Source organism: Zosterops lateralis (assembly GCF_965231275.1).
Source record: "Zosterops lateralis genome assembly, chromosome: 21".
Classification (NCBI taxonomy): domain Eukaryota; kingdom Metazoa; phylum Chordata; class Aves; order Passeriformes; family Zosteropidae; genus Zosterops; species Zosterops lateralis.
The window spans coordinates 5,739,371-5,760,428 of record NC_139781.1 but is presented as its reverse complement, the minus strand read 5'-3'; the positions used below and the strand labels follow the sequence as shown (position 1 = coordinate 5,760,428).

At 45.8% G+C, this 21,058-nt stretch overlaps 1 protein-coding gene across 1 annotated transcript; it reads right to left on the bottom strand.

Annotated features, from left to right (window-relative positions):
- Positions 1–218: 218 nt before the first annotated feature.
- Positions 219–20,974, bottom strand: FOXO4 (forkhead box O4). The gene is made up of 3 exons (XM_083876436.1): positions 20,504–20,974; positions 9,719–10,951; positions 219–5,494 (listed from the first exon to the last, which is right to left on the bottom strand). Exons 1-2 carry the CDS (start codon positions 20,885–20,887, stop codon positions 9,737–9,739), a joined length of 1,599 nt encoding a protein of 532 aa, XP_083732562.1. The 5' UTR covers positions 20,888–20,974; the 3' UTR covers positions 219–5,494; positions 9,719–9,736.
- Positions 20,975–21,058: the final 84 nt, after the last annotated feature.

Here is a 21,058-nt window from a genome sequence, read left to right as displayed (position 1 = left end):
TAGATCCTCATGCACTGCCAGCAAGTTGTAACAAGAGGCTCTACACACTGCAGAGCACACCACAGACTTTGTGGGTGGGCACACTGCAACCCTTTTGCCTCTGGCCAGCTGTGGTGGGGCCCTAACAGGTGAGGATGGCAGAGGAAAGAAGACAAGGGCAAGGAAAAATAGCTGGCCCTTGCCATGAGAACAGAACAAACTGGATGAGACACAGAGCAGAGGATTACAGGTTTTTATTTTTCAAACATTCCCCCCTAGTCTAGCACATTCTACAGTCTTGCTAGCACAGATGGTAACAAAGCCTGTAATGGTTCAGAAGTTACACTGCTACAGAGAGCAAACAAAAGCAGAGGTTTATTTTCTAAAAAAAAATTTATTGTGAGAAATGAGTGGAAGAGTGCACAGGGGATGTGGTGGAAACTGTGTCAGGTAGTGGTGCCTGCCCTGTGTGCAGCAGACATCTGTGCTAGCAATGCAGAAACTTTTCCTGGGATGGCACTAGGTGAAGACTCCACTGTGCTGGAAGCACCATTTCACAGAACCACCCCCTCTGTTGTATGAAGGCAGCTCCTTTCAGGAGAAGTAACCTATCTTCTATGTAGCCAAACCTCTCAAGACACCCTGGGGAAACCCACACCACCAATCCCACACCACTGCCCTTCTGAAAAGCAACTAGGGCTCTGTTTTTGTGTCCCAGAACATCCCCTTCTACCACACACCAGAACACTGCCTCAGCCCAAAAACCATAAATTCAACACTGTCAGCTCTTAAACCTTCAGCCTCTGCTGCCTCTTCTCCCTGCTTTACACCAGAGTACTAGGAGTGATTTTGATTCCATCAGATACTGCTTTCCATCAGCTACAGACATGTCAGGGTGCAGGGAAAGACATACAGGCTAGTGAAGAGAGGGGATCCCTTTTCTGAAGGTCAAGCAAGTGTGGTGATGGGTTAGTACATGCTCTGAGCTTTCAAAGGGACAGATCTCTCAGGCTTCAGAAATCACCTCTTGCTTCCTTTCCCCACATTAATTAGAACATGTTTTTCATCAGACATGCAACTGAGGCAAGCCCTAAGCTATTCCCTGTTCATGCTCATGACCCAAAGTTGATTGATTTGCTTTGGTTTGTATTTTTTTAAATAATGGATCCAAACTTTCATATTTTGCTGTCAGTCCAGGACACCACACCCAAGGCACTCCCACCCATGGCACCAGACACAGGTTACTCAATCCTGGAGCAAGGCTAGCCCTGAAGCATTTGAATGTGGCTATAAATAAGCAACTAAGTAAGAAAATTAACAAATTATTATCTACATAAAAGCTTTCTAGGCATTTCCTTTGGAAAAGCTGATTAGTGCTACTTGCTTCTATTATGACTCTTATTTATGAATACACCCAGGCTCTGGAATGCTTCATTCCTCTCATCAGGATGATCTGACTGCTGTTTCTAAAGCAGCACAGGATAGGGATGACATGTTTTTAGACACACCAGCAAGGAAAATTCAGGGCTCCCAGAAGGTTCCAATTTTCCAAGCTCTCACATGAACCTGGAAGTACATGCTTGGAAGTAAAATATGCTTAAATTATAAAGAAAGTTCAGGCTATTTGCTAAACCCAAGTGTAAATAAAAGCAACAAGTCTGCCTCCTACTAAGCTCCATGGGCCTAGTTACCTGAATCCTTTGTGGCCCTGAGCTGCATGGTGGCTTCAATGCTGTGTAAGATAGAATCTGATCCTCTGAAGATGGAGAAACTTGTTGCCTGAGCTCAGTGAGGACAAAGAACACAGCATAAAGTAATGTTTCATGTCCCCTACCCACTCCCTGCAGGCACTTATACAGGGGCATCACTCCCCATGTCACTGGCCCCTTCCCTTCTCACCCACTCACAGCTGCTCTCAAAATCCCAGCCCAATCCTTCATTAGAGCAAAAATTAGCCCAAAGTATGGGGCCTGTGGTGCTAATGCAGCATGAAGAGCCACCAAGACATTATCCAGGCTCCAGCAGCAGCAAGTAGCAAATGCTTTGGGCAAGAATACAAAAAAATCAAACAAGTATTGAGCAACCCCCTGCCAGGTACAGCCTTTCTGCAAGCAGCAGTTTAGGAACTTTAGAGTCTCCTGTGTCCTATGAGGAAGTATCTCAGGCTAAAAAACCCTCAAGGTTTATGAAAATGAAGTGTCTGTAGAACTCCCAAATTCTCTGCAACCCTGCCCCCTGTGCCCACAATACAAGCTATCCTGCTAAACACACAAAAGAAGTTGCTTGCTTGAGTCTGCCACATTACATTCATGGTTCATTGAGCTCTCCACAAGTCTCCTGAACACCACTCTCAGCACTAGTGCACTCTCAAGCTTCTCCAACCACTGACAGCTCCTGCTGTGCTGAGGAGACACAAACCACCTGTACAGACTGCTGCAAGGCAGAAATGTCACTGCCAGGAACCTGGTACAGCAGGACTCCAGCCAGAGGTGCTCCTACCTCCAGTGCTGTCTTCAAAAGTATGGCCCAGAAACACGGGGGGGGGGGGGAAATAGGTATGTGCTCTATTCCTTACTCAAAGGACAGGGTCTATTCTGAACTCATACTGTAGAGCACTCACCACCATGAGCCCTGGTGCTGCACCTCCTTCAGAAGGATCAGGTCAAGGACATGAACCAGCTGAGATTATGTCACATCTCCCTGGGGTGCTATCTGAGTGCTCAGGGCCAGGCTCTCTGCAGACTGAGATCAGGCCAGCTCCCTGGTGCTGTCACAGTTAAGGGGACACTTTATAACAGCCTGAAGACAAAGTGCCTCTTTCCCACAGACCAACCCCACGAGAAACAGCTCACCATGGATTTCTGGTCTGAAGCACTGGTTACTAATGCTGTCCTTTTTATTGCTTTGGGTTCCACTTTCATGGGAAATGAGCCAGAGACTCACATTTAACATGACCACACATTCTGGTGTCTTGTCCTTTGATACATGGCTGTGAATCATGGGCAGCTATTCAACTTGCTCTGTACATCATTGGACCAAGTTCCCTTCAGGACCCAAGCTAACATATGTGCCAAACAACATAAATCTCTGCAGTTTGTTCACTGCAGCTCAGAATGGCTAATTCTTATGTGTGGTACATGCCATCAGGTGTTGTGAAAGGGTATCTATCCACTTGTGTAATGAACTCATTCCAGTGACAATGTTCATCCGTGCCTCAAGTGTGCAAACCCTGGGATCCCAGCTTAGGAGCTGCCTTTCTGTTTGTTACAATGAGGTGTGGCCAGACATGTAGATTGTGGGTGAACTTGAAACATCCCTGGGAGGTCTGCCACGAAGGCAGCCTTCAAAACAAAGGTTATCAAACTATTCAAAGGCTTTGATGGCATAGCATGCTGTAGATAAGACTTTTGAAGACTCCTTGTTGGAGGTAACCAGGCAATCACTCCTGCTCCAATCTCCACTCAAATGAAAATGAAAACAGAGCTGACAAGCTGGTAAAACAGTGTGGCTCATTGCACTGCATGATACAAACTTTCTGAACTGAAGCCACCTTCAAAAAGGACTGGAGAGTCTTTCTGCCAGACCAAGCCTACCAGAACACCATGAAAGCACCATGTCTCCCACAGATCCTGCCACTGCAAACACCAGAACAGTGAGTGACAGGAACATATCACTAATGCTCTGAATTTATCTTTTGACCCCTAATTTCTGTCCTGCAAGAATACAGAGACAGAACAGGATCCCAGGTGGACTGCTGAGGGTGAGCCTACAGGCTTCAAGTTCCCCAGCAATAGCAGAAGCTTCAGCAAGAAAACAAAAACCCTCAGAAACCAAAGTGAGCTACCAAATACAACTGATCATGCCCTCCCATAAGGGCTACGCAGAGTGTCAGCAGATCTAGCACAATCCAGTCCACACCATCTCCTCAGCAGACTAGGGAATCTGTCCTGTGGATCAGCTGCAGGCCAGCTACTTACTGGATTAGCGAGTGCTGTTAATGATTAGCATTCACTCCATTGTGCTCTTGGCTTGGCAGGAATGCCCAGCCTGAGCAGCTGTGGCTGAATGCCCTGCCAGGCACCTTCCCTCTGCCTCTTCTGGGGAGAGCAGCCATTCCCCAGTTATGCCACAGTGTCCTTCCCACTTTTCCAACAACATTTTCAGCTTCTTGGCCCAAAATGCCTTAGGCCTGCCCCCTCCCATACTGTAGTGTTATCTGGTATGAAGGGGACAGATGCAGCAAATGTGTTTTCTTTTTATCCAATAATCTCGTTTTTCAATTAAAATATATAATATATATTTAAAAAGGTTTAGAAAAGCTTCTATGTAATTTGCACCTACTTTTACATATAGATTACAATAATGTACAACTCTTCCCCACAGTGGTTTGAAACCACAGAGACCTGCCAATTCCTTCTCCTCAATCATATACATCATCAAACATCAAATGTGTTTGTTCCTAATACAGCTCTGCAAAAGAGTCTGTCACTGTTGCCTTCTCAGACAGAGAGATGCGTAATAGGGACACACATTACATTGGCTTCATATTCACTGTAGAAAGTTCCCAGATTAGTAAAAAAATATTTCATCTATAGAAAATGCCCTTCTGAAAAGCAACCAGGGCTCTGTTAAGGCCACACCCAGGCTTTCCATTTTGCTGCTGTAGCAAGACAGATCAAAAACAAACCCAAAACAATGTTTTTATGTCCCAGAAAGCAGCTACTAGCACCTGTGCTTATTTTACAGCAGCCTGGTGTTTCAGGAAAGTGCTGAGAACAGCATAGGGACTTCTCAAAACATGCTTCTGATTCAATGGGGCTCAGTTGGCACAGTGAAAAACTCAGTGTCCTCCTGTTCCACCCAGGGGGACAACGGGAAGCCTTCCATACCACGACACCCACCCTTCCCTGCAGAACGGTGATGGATGCTCCAGTGATGGGCACACTGAAACCAACCCCTGAAACAGCACACCCCTCCTCCCACAGGGCTTCTACCAACAAGACCCCGCCAATTCCTCTGCCAGTCTGTGGGATACCAAGTGCACATCTGGTGGCTTAATCAGAAAGTCCAACTACTTTGCCCCATGAGGCAAGCAAAGCAAGAGCAGAGCCAGCCCTCCACCAGTCCGAGGCACTGGGAGACTTTCTGCCGTAGCAGAGAGAGGACAGCCAGTGAGAGATTCCTCCAGCAAACCCAACTCATCACACAGGAAAACACTATTGCCTGGCACAGTCTTCTGGCTGAGGGTTTTTCCAGGGCTCCTCTTTGGACATGGGTTTCTCCAGATGGTCCAAGGCAGGGTCAGGTTTGTAGGAAGAGCCATGGCACATAACAGGATTTCTATTTTTAAACTCTTCCTGTTGCAGCCAGATGCAGGTTGCCCCTTCTTCCCAGATGGGCAGCCCCTTCTGCCCAAGGCATGATGTGCAGGGAAACTGAATCCAACATGCTCCATTCTTTTCTCTGCTGGGGTGGGAAGTGAAGTCAGAACCCAATGTTCAAAACCTGAAGGACACTAGGAAGAAGAAAAATAAGAGTGACTGGTTAGAGCTCTGCTTCAGTGGGAATCCTGGATGCATAGATAAGGAGTTAATTACTACCAATCTAACCCTACAGAACAAACAGACTGTAAGAGACCTTGATCAACAAAGAGTCAAGTGGAGGATGCAATTGCTCAGCTCCAAGCTTCAGAGTATGACAGAGACAGAAAGACAGAAAGGTCAACAGTAGGTATTCCTTCTGTAAGGTGACAGCACTAACAAGGCTCTGCAAGATAAGGAAATTTAAGGAAGAACTTTGCTAACACCAGAGACATTGCAGGAAAGCAGCCAGGAACAGAAAAATTACTCTTCACCTTAAACAACCACAAGTACCAATTGGTAGGGAAAAGACTGAAAAAGAGACTTTTAAAGATCACACACAAACTATTTATGCTCACCCACTTAAAGAAATCCTGTCTCTACCTTCCAAATAATTAAACATTTTCAGTATCTCAAACCCCCCAAAGTCTGAAGATCTCTTCTCAAGTCTTCTGCCTCACCTCAATAAAGCTGTCACAACTCATTCAAACAAGCCTTGGAGTAAGTCTAAGCAGACTTAGGACACTGACATAAAACCACCACTGTAGGTATATGATCCACTTAGAAAGGCAAAACAGCAAGATAAACGTAGGGCATCTCATCAGTTGCAGTCTGTAACAGTGAGCATGAAAAAAACCTACAAGAGGGAACCAGCCCCAAACAAGAAAACACAGTAAGTTAAACCAAAAGCCATAGCAACAGGCTGCTTTGGGAAATTGCAAGTTTATGAGGGTTTTATTTATGCTCTGTCAGACAAAAATCCAATGTTCAGAGCAAAAGGAATTTGACAGAGCAAGAAAAGCATGAATCCAGACCAAACTGGGCAAGGGATAGAGAGTTCCCCAGCCTCTGAAACTATAGGGAGCTTGTTTGAACAACAAACAATAATTAACTAATATCCACCAAAACAGTAGATGGATTTTACACTCACCAATGAGACAAAAACTATAGCACTTTACAAAAGAGGTAGTTCTATTTCTAGGCTGACTGCTTCCTCTGTGGCTAACAGCTCAGTTTGTGGGTGCTGCATCACTGCTGGGCACAGACAAAGTTTCAGTGTTTGATCTCTAATCTCCATGCAAAGAAACACGGGCAGGGTTCAAACAGACTCCTGGTGAAGCTGTGGACGAGCTCTTTGGCATTTAACTAGCAAGAAGAGGATAAAATCAGAGGAGCTTTGAGCACCAAGGGTAACACCAACAAGCTCACATCTTCCTAAGTGCTGCAGATAAGACTAAGTACTCTTTCCTAAAGATATCCTCTTGTCTACAAAGAGAAATATTTCCCCAGTTCCCTTTTATTCTGACTGTTCAACTCAGAATGTGATCACTGTGATTAACTGATAAACAGTTTTTGCTCAGCATTATACCCATAACTGACCCAGATGGCCAAAAGTTAAGCCCACAGGAACTACTCAGAAACAGCTTTATGTTGGTGACCACTTAAGAACAGCTTTTGCCAATGTGAATTTAACACAGAGAAAAACACAGCAATAGAAAGGATATGAAAGGAAAAATGTCTGCCACACCAGAGCAATAGATAGCTTTCCTCAAACAGTGATTTCCAAACAGGGTTCCCAGGAACTCACTGCAGTAAGGGAGAACTGACAGTCCTGACTTCACAGACACGGATGTCTGCAGCTCAGTTGGTTTTGTAACTCATTAATTGGAGAAAACATTCTGCCTTCTTTTCCCAGGAACAGTCCTATTTCTCTCCACCATGTGCCCTCCTCCTCCTTTGCTAGAAACCTGATTCACCTCTCTGGCTGGGCAGCCTTTTGCACAATACTTGCTCTCCTTTGGGGAAAAAGCTCGGCCTCATCCTACTCCGTGGACTCCAGCATACAGGTAAAACAGAAAAGCTCTGCAAAACTCAGAAAAGGCAGGCATAATCCAAGGACAGAATAAAAGGCTTGAAGCAAAGCACACTGACAGGGTGTGGCCTTTCCTCCTGGGGCAGCACTGCTGTGACCAGAGCACCAAGGGGCACGTGGGAGCTACGCTTTCTGCTCAAACACAATAGAGGTTCAGAACTTGTTCCAGATCTCACTCCTTCATGTCCAGCACATTTCCCAGAAAGTATCACCTCAACTTCACGTCTGGAACAAAGAAAATCCTGGGGTTTTAACATCAGTAGCTCCTCTGTTTTGATTAAGCAATTCACACAGAATTTAATATGGAACAAGAACGTAACTGTGCTTTTAAGAGCTCTTGTTCTCCCTCTTAAGCACTTGATTATATCCACATCTACAACAGTACTAGACCCTACCCTTTGATAAATAATTCCTCAGCTTCTCTGCATTACACTCTTAAAAAATAATCTATACCTGGTATGCTGTAAAAAGAGGTCTTGTCTACCTGGCCCTGGAGGGCAGGACAGCTTGCATATGTTTTGAAAACACTTCTATGAAAAATATTTAATCCCTGAAAAGTCTACAAATATAATGGCCTGCCCTAGCATGTCATAAAAACAAAACCACCAAACCCTAACAAACAAACAAAACCCACAACAGGAAAGCTTAGAACAATATCCAGTGGAAACACTGCAAAAAGCCACAGCCTCTGTCACTAACTTACAAACAGTCCTAATACAGAAGGATATCATGGTTTTGTCAATGAAATTTGTCTTTGAAATTGAAACGGAGTTTCTGTATTTCACCTGAAGATAAGATATTCAATTTAAGACACTCAGTAATTCAGCAAATACACAGTTGACACACATCACTATAAAAAGCCCCATAAAGAAACAGAAAAGCTTGATTGATCCTCCTCTCCCTACAATAAGGGGATCTGTTAGGGACAAACAGAACATCACTACCAAGAAATGACACCCTAAGCAGTGGGATGTGTCTTGGAATAAGAGGAAGTTAAATAGTGTTTAAAACCTCAATATAGAGTGATGCATCAATATGTTCACACCGTTTAAGTGACACCAGCTCAAAGGACAGCGTTTCATCTGTCTAGACTCAAGACACTTGTAGAGAATGGCTGCACTGACAGAGGTCACCAGGTCCAAACCACCTCCAAGTTACTCAGGTGCCTAGGAAACAGTATTAAGGTCAAGTAGATGATAATTTCTGTTACCATGATTTTGGAGCTCAAGGGCTTCCCACCTTTGAAGCAGTATCTGCAGTTTGCCCTTACTTCTGCCTGCTCAGCTGGACAGTATTAGCAGCTGAATTTGCAACACTAACAAATACCATATCTGCCTCCTAAAAAGGAAATATCCTTGGCAAAGCTTCTACTTTCCAACCAATATCCAGCCTAAGCTCCAGCCCGTCCACTTTCCATCAGCTACTGAGTTCCAAGTGTGAAGCAGGCCTACAGCTCCAGTTCCCTAATTCTTCTACTGCCTCTGGTTTAAGTGTCAAATCGGGGTGTCACAACCTCAAAAATAAGGTATTTTAAAGTCTTGTTGTCATATACACTATTTGCCAAACTGACTCTATTTGTGCAAACACGACAAATTGCTGAAGAGGCAGCTTTGATGTTCATGGGATAATACTAACACATCCTTCTTCCTTCCACCTCCAGCCACACTGCAGACTCCTGTTCCCTACTGTAATAATGGGAAGCAATTCAGTAGTTAATGCTGGTGAGCCAGCCTACCTGACTTTACAGATACTATCCCAGGTAAGGGCAGGGCAGAAGATGTGATAAGAGTGACTGTGACCTGCTACACACAGACCAAAGCAGACAGTCGTGACATGGACATGCTTTGCTACTACACATACTAGAGAATTCTGCAGGGATAATAATAACCTGGATAGAAACACAGTATGTGCTTGGCTCAGTTCAGCCATTCTGTACATATTGGTGGATGTCTTTATTTATGGAATCAGCACATGCTCTCATGTCAACTGTAGAGCTGTAGGCATTGCCTGATGTCCTGTGATGGAGTCATCTTGGGTGACAGGAGACAACAGGAGTTTTATTCAGATTGCTGTTCTGTTTCATAGAGGAGCTGGCTACCTGGTAAGTTAAATCCACCTACCTTTAAACAGGTTTTTCTCCTCCTAAAAGGGAACATGACTCTTCCAAAAGCTTTTTACTATGCCTTCAAAGAGGCTCCTTTAACTGCTGTAGAGTTGGGCACAGGAACCATCTTAGACAGGGCTGTTTCCTCTATTGAGCTGTAGCATTTTACACAACTACACCTACCTTTTTGTGCTCCTGAAGTTAACTTGGTACCCAGGTATGGTTGGAGGCCTGTGAGGTGCTGGGATAACTGGGAGTAGGCAGAATAGGTTCAAAATTAAAGTCCAGTCCTCCATCCATGAGTTCACTGTTGATTATGTAATCCATATCACATTCAAGGTTCTCCATGTACATGTCAAGGTCCAGGTCAGTGGGCAGCCTGTCCTGGTTGAATCCCAAGGGAGCAGGGCTGGCAGATGAAAGGAGCACTGGACTGCCCAGCTGGACTGACTGGGCAGCTGTTGCAGAAACTGGAGCCTTCAAACTGCTGATGCTGGCAGTGTTTTGAGGAGATGTCACTATGGGAAGAGTTGATGGCAAAACACTGGCACCAACTGGTTCTGCCTGCTGCTCTGCAGGCTTTCCTCGTGGATTGCCTGAGCTCATCTTACTCTGGGCAGCTTGTCCACCCAGGAGCAGAAGAGTTCGGCTGCTCATCCTGTTACCAGTCTGTGGGAGAACTGGATCCACCTGAGTCATCATAACATCCCTTGGGGGCGGAGAGCTGGGTGTCAGAAGAGCTTCCAAGGTCTGAGGGGCAGAGAAATGGCTGACAGAACTTTGCAGTGAAATATCAACGGGGTTAAACAGGGAGTTGCCAAAAGTCTGACCAGCTGCACTTGGGCTCTGCAAGGAAAAACTGGAATCTCTCTGGATCTGACCACTCGAGGCAGATTGCTGGGTAGATAGCACAGATGAGCTGGGAGACATCAGATTTAACCCATCAATGAGCTCAAGCTCCTCAGTCACGGTTGGTGGAACATTGCTGGATGCACTGGAGTACACCAGAGAAGGAAGCAGCTCTTCATCATGGAGGTCATCCTGCTCTGTCAGGATAGGAGAAAGCCTGGCACTAATGGTGCTTGCATTGGAGCTGGTTCGAGGCCGGAAGGTGTTCCACACATCAGAGTCCTCGTTGCTTCTTGAGGATGGGCTCCCAGGCCACTTAGGAAATTGGGAGCCAGGACTGTCAGCAGAGGATTCTGGTGCAGACTGGAGAGGAGGCTTCTTCCTGGATGCTTTACCTCTGACTTTTGCGAGTTTGCTGCTGTTGTCCATGGAGGCAGCTCTTCTCCTTGGTGCTTTTCCACTTTTGCCACCCTCAGGATTGAGCATCCACCAAGAGCTCTTCCCTGTGGCTTCATTATGGACTTTAATAAACTTGCTGTGCAGGGACAGGTTATGTCGAATCGAGTTCTGAAAAAAAGAAATTAAACCCACAAAATAATGAGGACCTGACAGTTGACACACCTCCCACCTAGAAATCGCACAAGCTTAAACACATTCAGACAGTATCCAGAAAAGAAAATTATAACAAAAAGCTCTCCATTAAAACCTGCTATTTCTGTCTGAACATGCTTTGCAGCACTAGCAAGCAGTGCCATGTTTCACTGCAATATCAAGGGTGAAGCTACCATGACAACTAGCAGCTTTCAGCTAGCAAAATACTAACACAAAAGAATTTTAAAGACCATACAGAACCTGCAAAAAAATTAGGCATATCACAGAGCAAGTAAGCAAGTTCTCAAATACAACCTGCAATTTCAACATGAGCCTACCTGAATTTGAGCTATTGCTGTTCCCAGCCTTTTGTCAACCCCTTTACCCAGCAGAAGCCTGGCTAATTTTTTTAATGTTTATATGGCCAGTTTTCAGTCAGATTCAAGCAGAACATAACAGTGAATCCAACAGACTGGGTGAAGAGAAATGGCAAAACGCTTCTATTCAGTGTTCTCATTAACATCTCCACCCCAAAACTGGAGAAACGAGAGAGAAACTTTAAGGAACAAGAGTCCTGGAATCCTGGAGACTGCCAGGCTCCCTCTGCAAGGAGGCTGTGTGCTTTCCTTGGTGCATGTTCCTGACAGGGTAAGATGTTCAGTGGATACTGCACTCCCACACAGTACATGCCAGTTTTAGCCTCTCCCATCTTTCTCCTGGGTAAGACACACGTTCCTTGCCTCTCCCAGCTCCTTCCTTTTGGTTTAGCTTTGCTGAAAACTGCAAGATAACATGTCTGTACACCATCATCAAACTCAATTTTCATCCTGCAACTGATGAACTCCCCAGTATTTTAGAATCAGGAAGCAACAATTTCATTGTTTGAACAGATCCTCCATAAACTCCCCTTGAGGCCTATGCATTTATTTGATATCTGCCCTTAATTTGTTCAGATGGCCAAATTACAGATCATTAAAAGGTGCTGCACTGGAAACACAAGGGGTCCAGGCACAACATCTTTTTCTTACAAACTAAAAGTTATATAACAACTTTCAGCTTTCATGCATACTCTTTTAATTCTGAACAAATTAATTGTGCTTTTATCATCTTTTTCCACCAACTCTCAACACAGTTCTTTCCTGTCTGCTGCTTTCCCTCTCCCCACCCTTTTCCTCTCGGAAAAGTCCTCCCTATGCTAATTTTGGCCACCTCACCAAAAGTACTATCTTGGAAAAAAGTAGACACAGATAGATAAACAATACAGGCAAAGTGGAAAGTTTTCATGAAGATTGAAGGAGATCTGAGAATCATCCTGGCTTAGCTTTCATTTTAACCTTTGGCTGTTGGGGATTTGGAGAAGACTGGCTGCTTGCTGCAACTGGTATCAACAAATACACATATTCTTAATTGGAGAGTGACTGCAGAGCCAGAGCCTGATGGAACGTGTCAGTCAATGCTCTTACACAGTTTTATTATTCGAGCTGTTCACACTAATAGCTGTACAATAGTTCTGCCTGACATCTTCTCTAAACAAAGCTTTCCTTTCCTTCAAGTGTTTAAACAAGTAATTCAGACTGGTGCACTGTCTCCTCTCAGTCTACTGCTTTCATTTCCAAAGAATCCCACCCCTTTTCCCAGGTAAATGTGCATAACTTTGACTGCACGCTGCTGCAGCAATAAGGACCACTAAGTTGTCACTAATTCTTTATTTATTCTCCTGAAAGTAACCTGTGAACTCATGATGGCATTTTGAGTATCATAAGAGACAATGTGTGTAACTGATTTTTTGGCTGAAAGGCAGTTTGAAATAAGACATCTTGGAATAAGAACAGGATTCACACAAGCACAATGAAGCCTGGTACCTTTTATGAAACAGTCTCAAAGCAATTTTACATGTTAGCACTGAACTGACCTAATGGCTAAGCTGTAGAAACAGAGAATTGCTGTACCACTCCTTCCTTCCTCATCTTCAAACTCTCATCCTTCTGTAACACAAGCATCTGTGACCCTATAAGCCAGTTCAGAGAGCAAACCAAACTGAAAAGCTTCCTTATTCTTCCCTGGAAAGGGAAAAAAGCTGCCTCTTTTATCTCTGTTTTTTGAGCTACCTCACTGTGGAGGTCAAGCACCAAAAACTAAAGAAGAGAACAGAACGTGTAGTTGGAGGCAGAGGAAAAAACCTGAATATTTCTTTCACCAGGGTTAACTGTTATCTAAACTGCAACGCCTAATGCTTTTGCAGCTCTCCTGCAGGGGAGTCAGCTCAGCACTGCACTACAGCACCCCAAGCCCTAATTCACCTGCAGGACCCAGCTTGCCTGCAGGCTCGAGCCCAGAGTGTCCCAAACCCCTACTGAATCCACACAGCCACAGCCTGGGGGCTGCAGGACAGCACCAGAATGCACCTGCTAAACGGATTCAGTACACCTAACACATGGAGGGCACCCTCAAATCTGACTGAGAAAGCCAGGAATAGATCAATTATGCTAAAATAATCACAGAACTGCAAGTCAGACCTGTCAGAAGAGGAAATGACAGAGTTCAGTCACCCCGGCAACCCTGACATATTTCCTTTCTCGATGTTAAGCAACCCACACCAGAAATATACAGATGACATTAACTTTTTAGATGCTCAACTTCAGCAGTGTAGGAGGCTCCCAGCTGGTCCAAGCACCTGCAGAACACACAAAGTCTTGACTCTGCAACTCTCTGATCATAAAAAAGCATGACCTGAAGGAAGAGGTGCAGGCAGGAATCCTTCAAATCCTCAGGAACATCTTCAGACACTAGTTAGGGGAGGTTACTGCTATTTATTTAGGTATCTTACAGAGGTACTTATGACTGCATGTTAAGTACTGCCATAAAAAAATGCCAGGCTGTGTCTCTAAATCCATCACAGATCAAAGATGATCCCTGCAAACCATACTCAGACAAAACCAGTCTGAAATTAAGGACAGATAGTAGGCAAAAAAAAAAAAATCAAGTTTGTCTAGAGACATTTGTTGCATACTGAAGGGTGGACCATTCCCTAGGTCACAACCACCATGCCTTCAAACTAGGATATATGGACTAGTCACAGAAGTGTGGCTAGCAGCTTATGCAAACTGTCCTCTAAATCTTAGTTACCAGAACATTAAGTCTTCTTCTTTGATAAAATCTCCTAGCCACAGTTAAAGGACAGCAATACTCCTCACCATCAAACCAGCCCTGCCCCTACACCAACATTAGTGCTGCTGTGGATCCTGCCCAGCACCAAACAGGGCTTTGGTCTCACAGGAGGGAATCAGCCACAGGAGCTGGTAGCACAACCAAGCCATTCTCTGCCCAGTCAGCCTCATGGGCAACTGCCACAGATACCAGGGAAAATGCTCAGGTGAAGTGAATGCAGGAGACTGAAGGCCACTGACAACCTTTATACAGCTTTGTAGGTACAGCTGAGGTTCCCTACCATAAAACTGAAGTTTCCAGGAGCAGAAGGAGGCTCTGGTGTCCTGCCCAGCAGAGCTCATCCACACAGCAGTGGTGCATGGCCTGTGCTAGCAGAGACTCAGGGCCAAGCACAAGCTATGCTCAGAAAGACAAGACACAGCAGCTATCCTTCCAGGAGACAGTGGCTTCCTTCCTTTCCTGGCCATTCTCCCAGGAAACATCAAGTTTAAACTACAAACCACAGAGGATCAGATTTCTTAACAAAAAGTCTCTCTAAAGGATGAGTGACAGAAAAAAAAAAAAAAAAAAAAAAAAGAAAATATATGCAATCACTGCAGCTGCCTGTAATACACTCTCACTGCCTTGAAGGCATACAAAGAATTTGGTCTCATCCCAGTGCAGGGCCATGTTCCACGAGTTCCACTGCCAGGCCTATAATTGTGCCGAATTATCCTTTGCCATGGCATTCCTGGGAGGCTGCAAGGGGAGAACACTCCGCCTGCTGTATTTGTCAGTGCCTGCCTCAGCCACTTGGCTCCAAAGCCTTCAGGAAAAAGTCTTCCTTGTAGAGATTTTGCACCAGCAAGTAAACAACTGCTCCAGAGCCAGGGAGTTGAAACACTTCCCCAGCAGTCCCCTTCCAGAAGACACACACGAGCACAGACGTCAAGCTCAGCAGACGGGGATCTCTATCTTAGGAAGAACATTTTCCTTTCTGTAATCTTTCAGTGGGAGGCCAGAAGAAGAAGATCATGGCTCTCTAAAAAGCAAAGACTTGAGGCGATTTACAAGACAGGCAGGCATACACAACAAAAGCTGTTCAGGATTAGATAGAGCAGAAGAAACTTGTTGGAACAAGTAATACCAGCAGCAGCCCAGGAACAGCCTTCTCTGAGGACTGCCTGGAAAACTGAGCTCTGCTGCGAGGAATAATCGTTCAGCAAAGCAGCTTTCCAGAAAAAAAACTGGCAAGGAACAGGGAAAGGCAACAGCAAAATCTTCAAGTAATTTGACTAGCATTGTATGAAGTAGATGAATTTTCACCAAAAGATGAGTTTTTCCGGACTTTTGTGAGGAACAACCACACTTAACAAGGCTTAAAAAAACCCCTCGTATTTCATACTTCTTCAGGGCATTACAACAAGAAGGGCCTATTAGTGTCACTTTAAGGAGGACTAAGTGTACATCACTACACTGTGACAGCTGGCCCTCTTCACAGCTGAGTACTCATCAGTTTTATTCCACCTAGAACACAGGACACCTGGTGACCCTGCATTTGCACCAATGTCCTACTTCCATGCACTGCCACCAGCCTCATTTTCCACATCCAGAACTCTGCCATTCTCCCATCCACAACACCCTGCCATGCCCAGCTGCCTTCCTCCCACCTCACCTATGCCAGACTACACGCTGTGGCCAGACCATTTTAGGGCTAATGGGATTAAAAGGTAAAATACTCTGTTAAGAGAAAGATGATGGACAACATCCACCAGGTTTCCATGCTGGACTCCTCAGTATGGCATCTGAACAACCCTCATTTAGCTTCTGTTTTTTATTTCCCCCTTGCTTTAAGGAAAGCCAGTTAGGCTGTCAGCAGCTGGGACAGGGAACATCTCCCTGCAGCCAGGACTAAGCACATCACTAATACCACATGAATGCATTTGGGCCACATGAGGGAATGGCAGGAGCCCAGCAGTTTCTACTCACCCTCAGCTCCACTGGATCCAAACAGCCAGACCCTCCCTCCCTTTTGCAAGGCAGCAACTTCCAAGAAACCAAAATAAACCAAAACTAACAGAGAGCAGCACCTACACCACCATTAAAGAGTAGGTGGACTTACATGAAGTACCAGTGATGACAGCAACGACATCAGTATTCCAATTCAGTTTACAACACATACTTCTTCATTTTTAGTGTCAGAAGATTTAATGGGGGATCGTATCCTTTAAGGCACGTGGACTTAGGAATAAACACTAGAGGCTTTCTCAACAGTCACAGAAAGCAGCCTGTCTTCAGAGACTGAGGTAAGTGGCTCTGTGTACCAGAGACACCCCCAGACTCCAACTGTGCCTCACCTATGCACAAACATGCACCAGGCTGAAGGCTGGGCAGAATTACACTTTGCTCAGAGCCAAGATGCTGAGCTGAAGTTTTACATTTTTCTTTTGGTATCTGCTGAACTAGAATTCATTTGCAAGGCATAAAGATAGCCTGGCAGAATCTACCAGCTGCAGCACAGCAGAAATAGTCCAGAAGATGGGCAGGCTTGCTTTTGTCTGCTGGCCTATTCCCATGGAGGAGCTTCAGAGAGCCACAGGATGAGCAGCTGCTCCAACTTGAGGGAGCTCTGCACATGATCTGCCAGGAGATCAGATATCCACAGCTCTGGGAGAGCCTGGGGACTGTCAGAGCCAGCACTGAAAGCCAGTGAAGTGACTCCATGACTGAGCCCTCAGCCAGGTCTCCTGATCCATCTGGTCAACATTCAATATCAGTGATATGCAATATGCACATAACACAAGGCTGGAATGAAAGGCTTTTCAGGAAAGTGCTGCCCACTCCAACAAAGATTAAGAGCTAGACATCTGTTTTAGATAAGAAGAACACTTGGTAATTTTTAATTTGTAATACAGCTCCTCGAGCTATTGCATATACATATATATACACACACACAAATATACATATATATGTGTATGAGGGTACATATGTTGTGCAGATCCATGCACACATTTGAAATAAGTAGGATGCAGAGGTGTGGCATCAGCTTCCCATAATTAGCATAATAGTGCAGAATAATTTTTCTTTATGTTGCACACATAGGAGACATCTGATTTTTGTTTCAGTGACATACTTTTGGAGGGTGAAAGGGACAGTTTTTATTCTGTTCCTACAAAGGAAAAGACAAGAACTTGGGGAGAACACACAGTCTGTTTCACTTAGATAGAGGAGTCCTTCATATTGGTCCTTACTGTGCCAAATTTGCTCATACTCGTGGATGTAACAACCAGTGCAAACTGCTTCTGCAGGGTTTACGCACTTTACTCAAAACCCTCAACACCTTCATCTTGCAAGTAATCTCAAAACCAAATGGAATTATCCTCTTATCCACAGATATCCAGACTATCCTGCAGAGCACCCAGGGAAGGATTATGAAGAAGCTGCACAACACACCCTGCAAGGACACTTCTGCCTTGCAGGCTGGTTAATTCTTAACTTCAGTTGAGTTCCTGCAGGGAAAAGGACAGACTGCACACACAGCAAATCTGTCCTTTGCAAGGTGCTTGAAGCACTTCAAGAACAGCAAACACCATCTTCCTCGAAAACAGATTCTTCCGGAATTCATGGAGGTTACACCCTGGCAGTCTGTAACAGCTGCACTTCCCCCAATTGTATAGTGGAGTAGGACAGCTCTAAATTAATTATGAAACAACAATGACTTTATGGGGTTTATATTAACTAGAGTAGATTAAGAGTTTTTAAAGACATGTTGCTTTTAATTACTTATTCAAAGTTCTCTATTAAAGTGCACTACATAGAAATGAAATGTAGTATCAGTTTGGCTCTGTCCAAACGAAATAGAAATGCCACAACTCTAGATCTGTACCACCATCTTAACAGGCATCAAAATGCTACAAAACTACCTTTAACAGCAGCTTCACACTGGTTTCCTTTATGCAAAATCATTCACCTCGAAATTGAGAAATCACTAAAGGTAAGACAACTCAAGAAGCTTTTCTTTTACTTTACAGATAAAAAAAACCCAAAAGATGCAAGCAGAGCTTCACAGCTCTAAAAATAACAAGGAAGAATAAAATAAAAAACAAACCAACAGACAGGTCCATTCCTCAAGTGAAGACTTGTCTTTTGTTTATTCAGTTTGTCTTAAATATGCACCTATTAATTTTATTCTAAGTCCACAAAAGTCAAATTGAACTGACTTGACTGACTCCCCATCTGTAAATGTCTGACCTCTTTTCACTTAAGGCATCTGAATGCAAACAGACTAAGGTCAGTAAAACAAACAAAACCTCTTGCAAACCTATGCAACTGTGAGTTAACAGAAAGACAGACTAGAATAAGTTCCATGGTCACACATCCTGCCAAGCTCTGCCAACAGGATTTTGTGAGTGAGCAGGAAAGAAAATGTATTGTATTTCTATCATGGGTTTCTGTTTGCTGGTTAAAGTCAAGAGCTTTAAACTCTCCTAATCATAAAGCTGATTCCCACCACAATTGTTGTTCTGCCCACCCTCATCTTTCTTGGCAAGAAGTTTCTTTTTCTTCTCCTTCTAAAGCCAGAATTAGTCTGTACTCAGGCTGAAAAAAGACACTAAAAAGTCAATCACAGAAAAGCTATGACAGCATCTGAGCAGGAATCTCACTCTTGTGTATGCACAAATTCTCACAGTGAGCTTCTGGAATTTAAGTCCATCTGTACCTGTCCCAAAAGTGACACATTATTAAAACACAGAGTAAAACTGAAGACTGATGGTCCCATTACACATGAATGGATATAACAAAAGAACAGCCATACTGAATCAAGCCAGAAGTGTCATTATTCCAGCATCCAGCCCAGCAGGACATCTCACTATGTTCCACCTTCACCACAGTATCTGGGGAGCAGTTCAGAAGCCACACTGAACTTCCATCTAAGGTACTGCTGCCAAACAGATACTCAGACATAATCCTGGCAAGAAAATGCACCAGTTCTGTTAAATTAACATGACTGCATGCAGGAGCAGGAGAGCAGCCCTAGCCTGAGGAAACAAGAACCATCTTCCAGTAAGAACACCAAAACCCAAACACTGCCCCAAATTAGAACTTAGCATGCAGGATTCAACCTACACATAGGAGTAGCAGAAAATAATCCATATTAGTTAAACTAGATGCAATCTCTATGAACTATCTATGAGCAATAAATGGGAAAAGTGAAAAGTTTTGTATTGACGTGTGCCAGCCCAAGCTGTGACAGCTGCACCCCTCTCACCACGTTTCTACCCTCTGGAGCAAATGTTTGCACTCACACCACCACGTGGTGTGCCACTTCAGAGAGCTGAGCCAGCTGAAAGCCAACCTACCACAAACAGACATTTATTTATTTATTTGTTGTCTGAAATTAACTCTCTGTCCTCACCTACTGCTCAGAAAGACAAGCAGAGGAACGCATGGCTGGAGCCACAGAAGACCAAAGCCCCAAACCATGCTGGCTGAACCTCCTGCAGAACTGCAGCACAGATGAACTGCTAATAAATACTGCAAACTAGAGTGTAATTCCAATCTGCAGTGAGAGCAATAGATCATATTCTTTAGAGTCCAGTCTCCATGGCATCCACTCTGATACATCAAGACAGGCTAAGGGGCTATTTTGCAAGCCAGCTCTCACATTTCTCATTCTCTTCGCTGGAGTTCTTAAGACTAAAGATAAGGGACCACGAGGTTGCCACAGGCAGGGAACTGAAACAGTCTGGAGTTCTTTTAACACAGCTCTACACGAGCCTCTTTCCAGAACAAGAGAAGACACTGTTGAGCCTTTAGAGCAGAATATTGCTTTCCCTTTTCCAAACTCCAGCAGAGGCCCCATCACGGCCCTGGGAACAGAACCCTTTTCCAAGGGAGCTCCCTGACCGCCAGGCAGGGCTGCTGTGACACAGTTATTTATATGGAGCTTTAACACGGTCACGTGACAGAGACCTGCGGCCTTGCGATTAAAACCCTTCTTCGACCGAGGCTTCACCCTGCGGAGAAACCCGGACACAGCCTGTTAAATGACTCTCTCTTCTCTCCTGGAAAAGTTTTTAAACGCAAAGAGCGCAAGGAGCAGCCTCGCAGGGCCGCAACCACCCCCAGCAGCTGCTCCAGCTGCACACAGGCGAAGCTCGGGCTGGGTCTGAGAAGAGCCCGGAGCTCTCAGCAGAGTTAAAGCCCAGGCTCCGCAGCGCGGGCACCACACGCTGGCACCGACGAGCCGCAGCAACAGGTGAGCGCGGAGCGGGCGGCGGGGCGGGCCGGGGCACCGGGGAGGCGCCTCCGCAGCCGCTCCTGGCCCGGCCCGGCCCCGGCACACAAGGCTGGTCCCTCCCGCCCCGGCCCGACACGCACCTTCCAGCCAGCGGAGCTGTTGCTGTCACCCTTGTCCTTGAAGTAGGGGACGGAGCGCACCATCCACTCGTAGATCTGCGCCAGCGTGAGCCGCTTCTCGGGGGCGCTCTCGATAGCCTGGCTGATGAGCTCGGCGTAGGACTGGCTGCCCCAGGCATTGCGCCGGGAGCCGCCCTTCCGCGCCGCCGCGCCGCCTGCCCGCGCCCCCTCGGCCCGGCCGGGCCCCGCCGCCGCGCCGCCTGCGCCCTCCTCCGCCGCGCCAGCCGCGCCGCCCGTCTCCGCCTCGGGCCGCGGCAACGGCCAGGTGCAGGAGCGCGGGCGGCTCTGCGGCTCAAAGTCGGGGTCGATGTCCGGCGACGCCGCGGCCCCAGCCGGCTCCGCCATGGGCACCGCCTGAGCTCCGCCGGGAGTGCCGGGCCCGCCACCCCTTTGTGCGCCCCGGGCCCGCCGCCGCCGCGCCGCTCTGTTTACCAGGGAGCAGCGCCGCTCCTCGCGCTTGCGCGCGCGGGGCACGCCGGGAGCGGTAGTCCTGCCGGGGCGTCAGCGGGCAGCCAG

Excerpts from the sequence above, each read along its gene's own strand:
- FOXO4 (XM_083876436.1), bottom strand. The coding sequence starts at position 20,887 with ATGGCGGAGCCGGCTGGGGCCGCGGCGTCGCCGGACATCGACCCCGAC. Across the intron at positions 10,952-20,503 it reads ACAGCTCCGCTGGCTGGAAG|AACTCGATTCGACATAACCT; the intron begins GTGCGTGTCGGG and ends TCTTTTTTTCAG.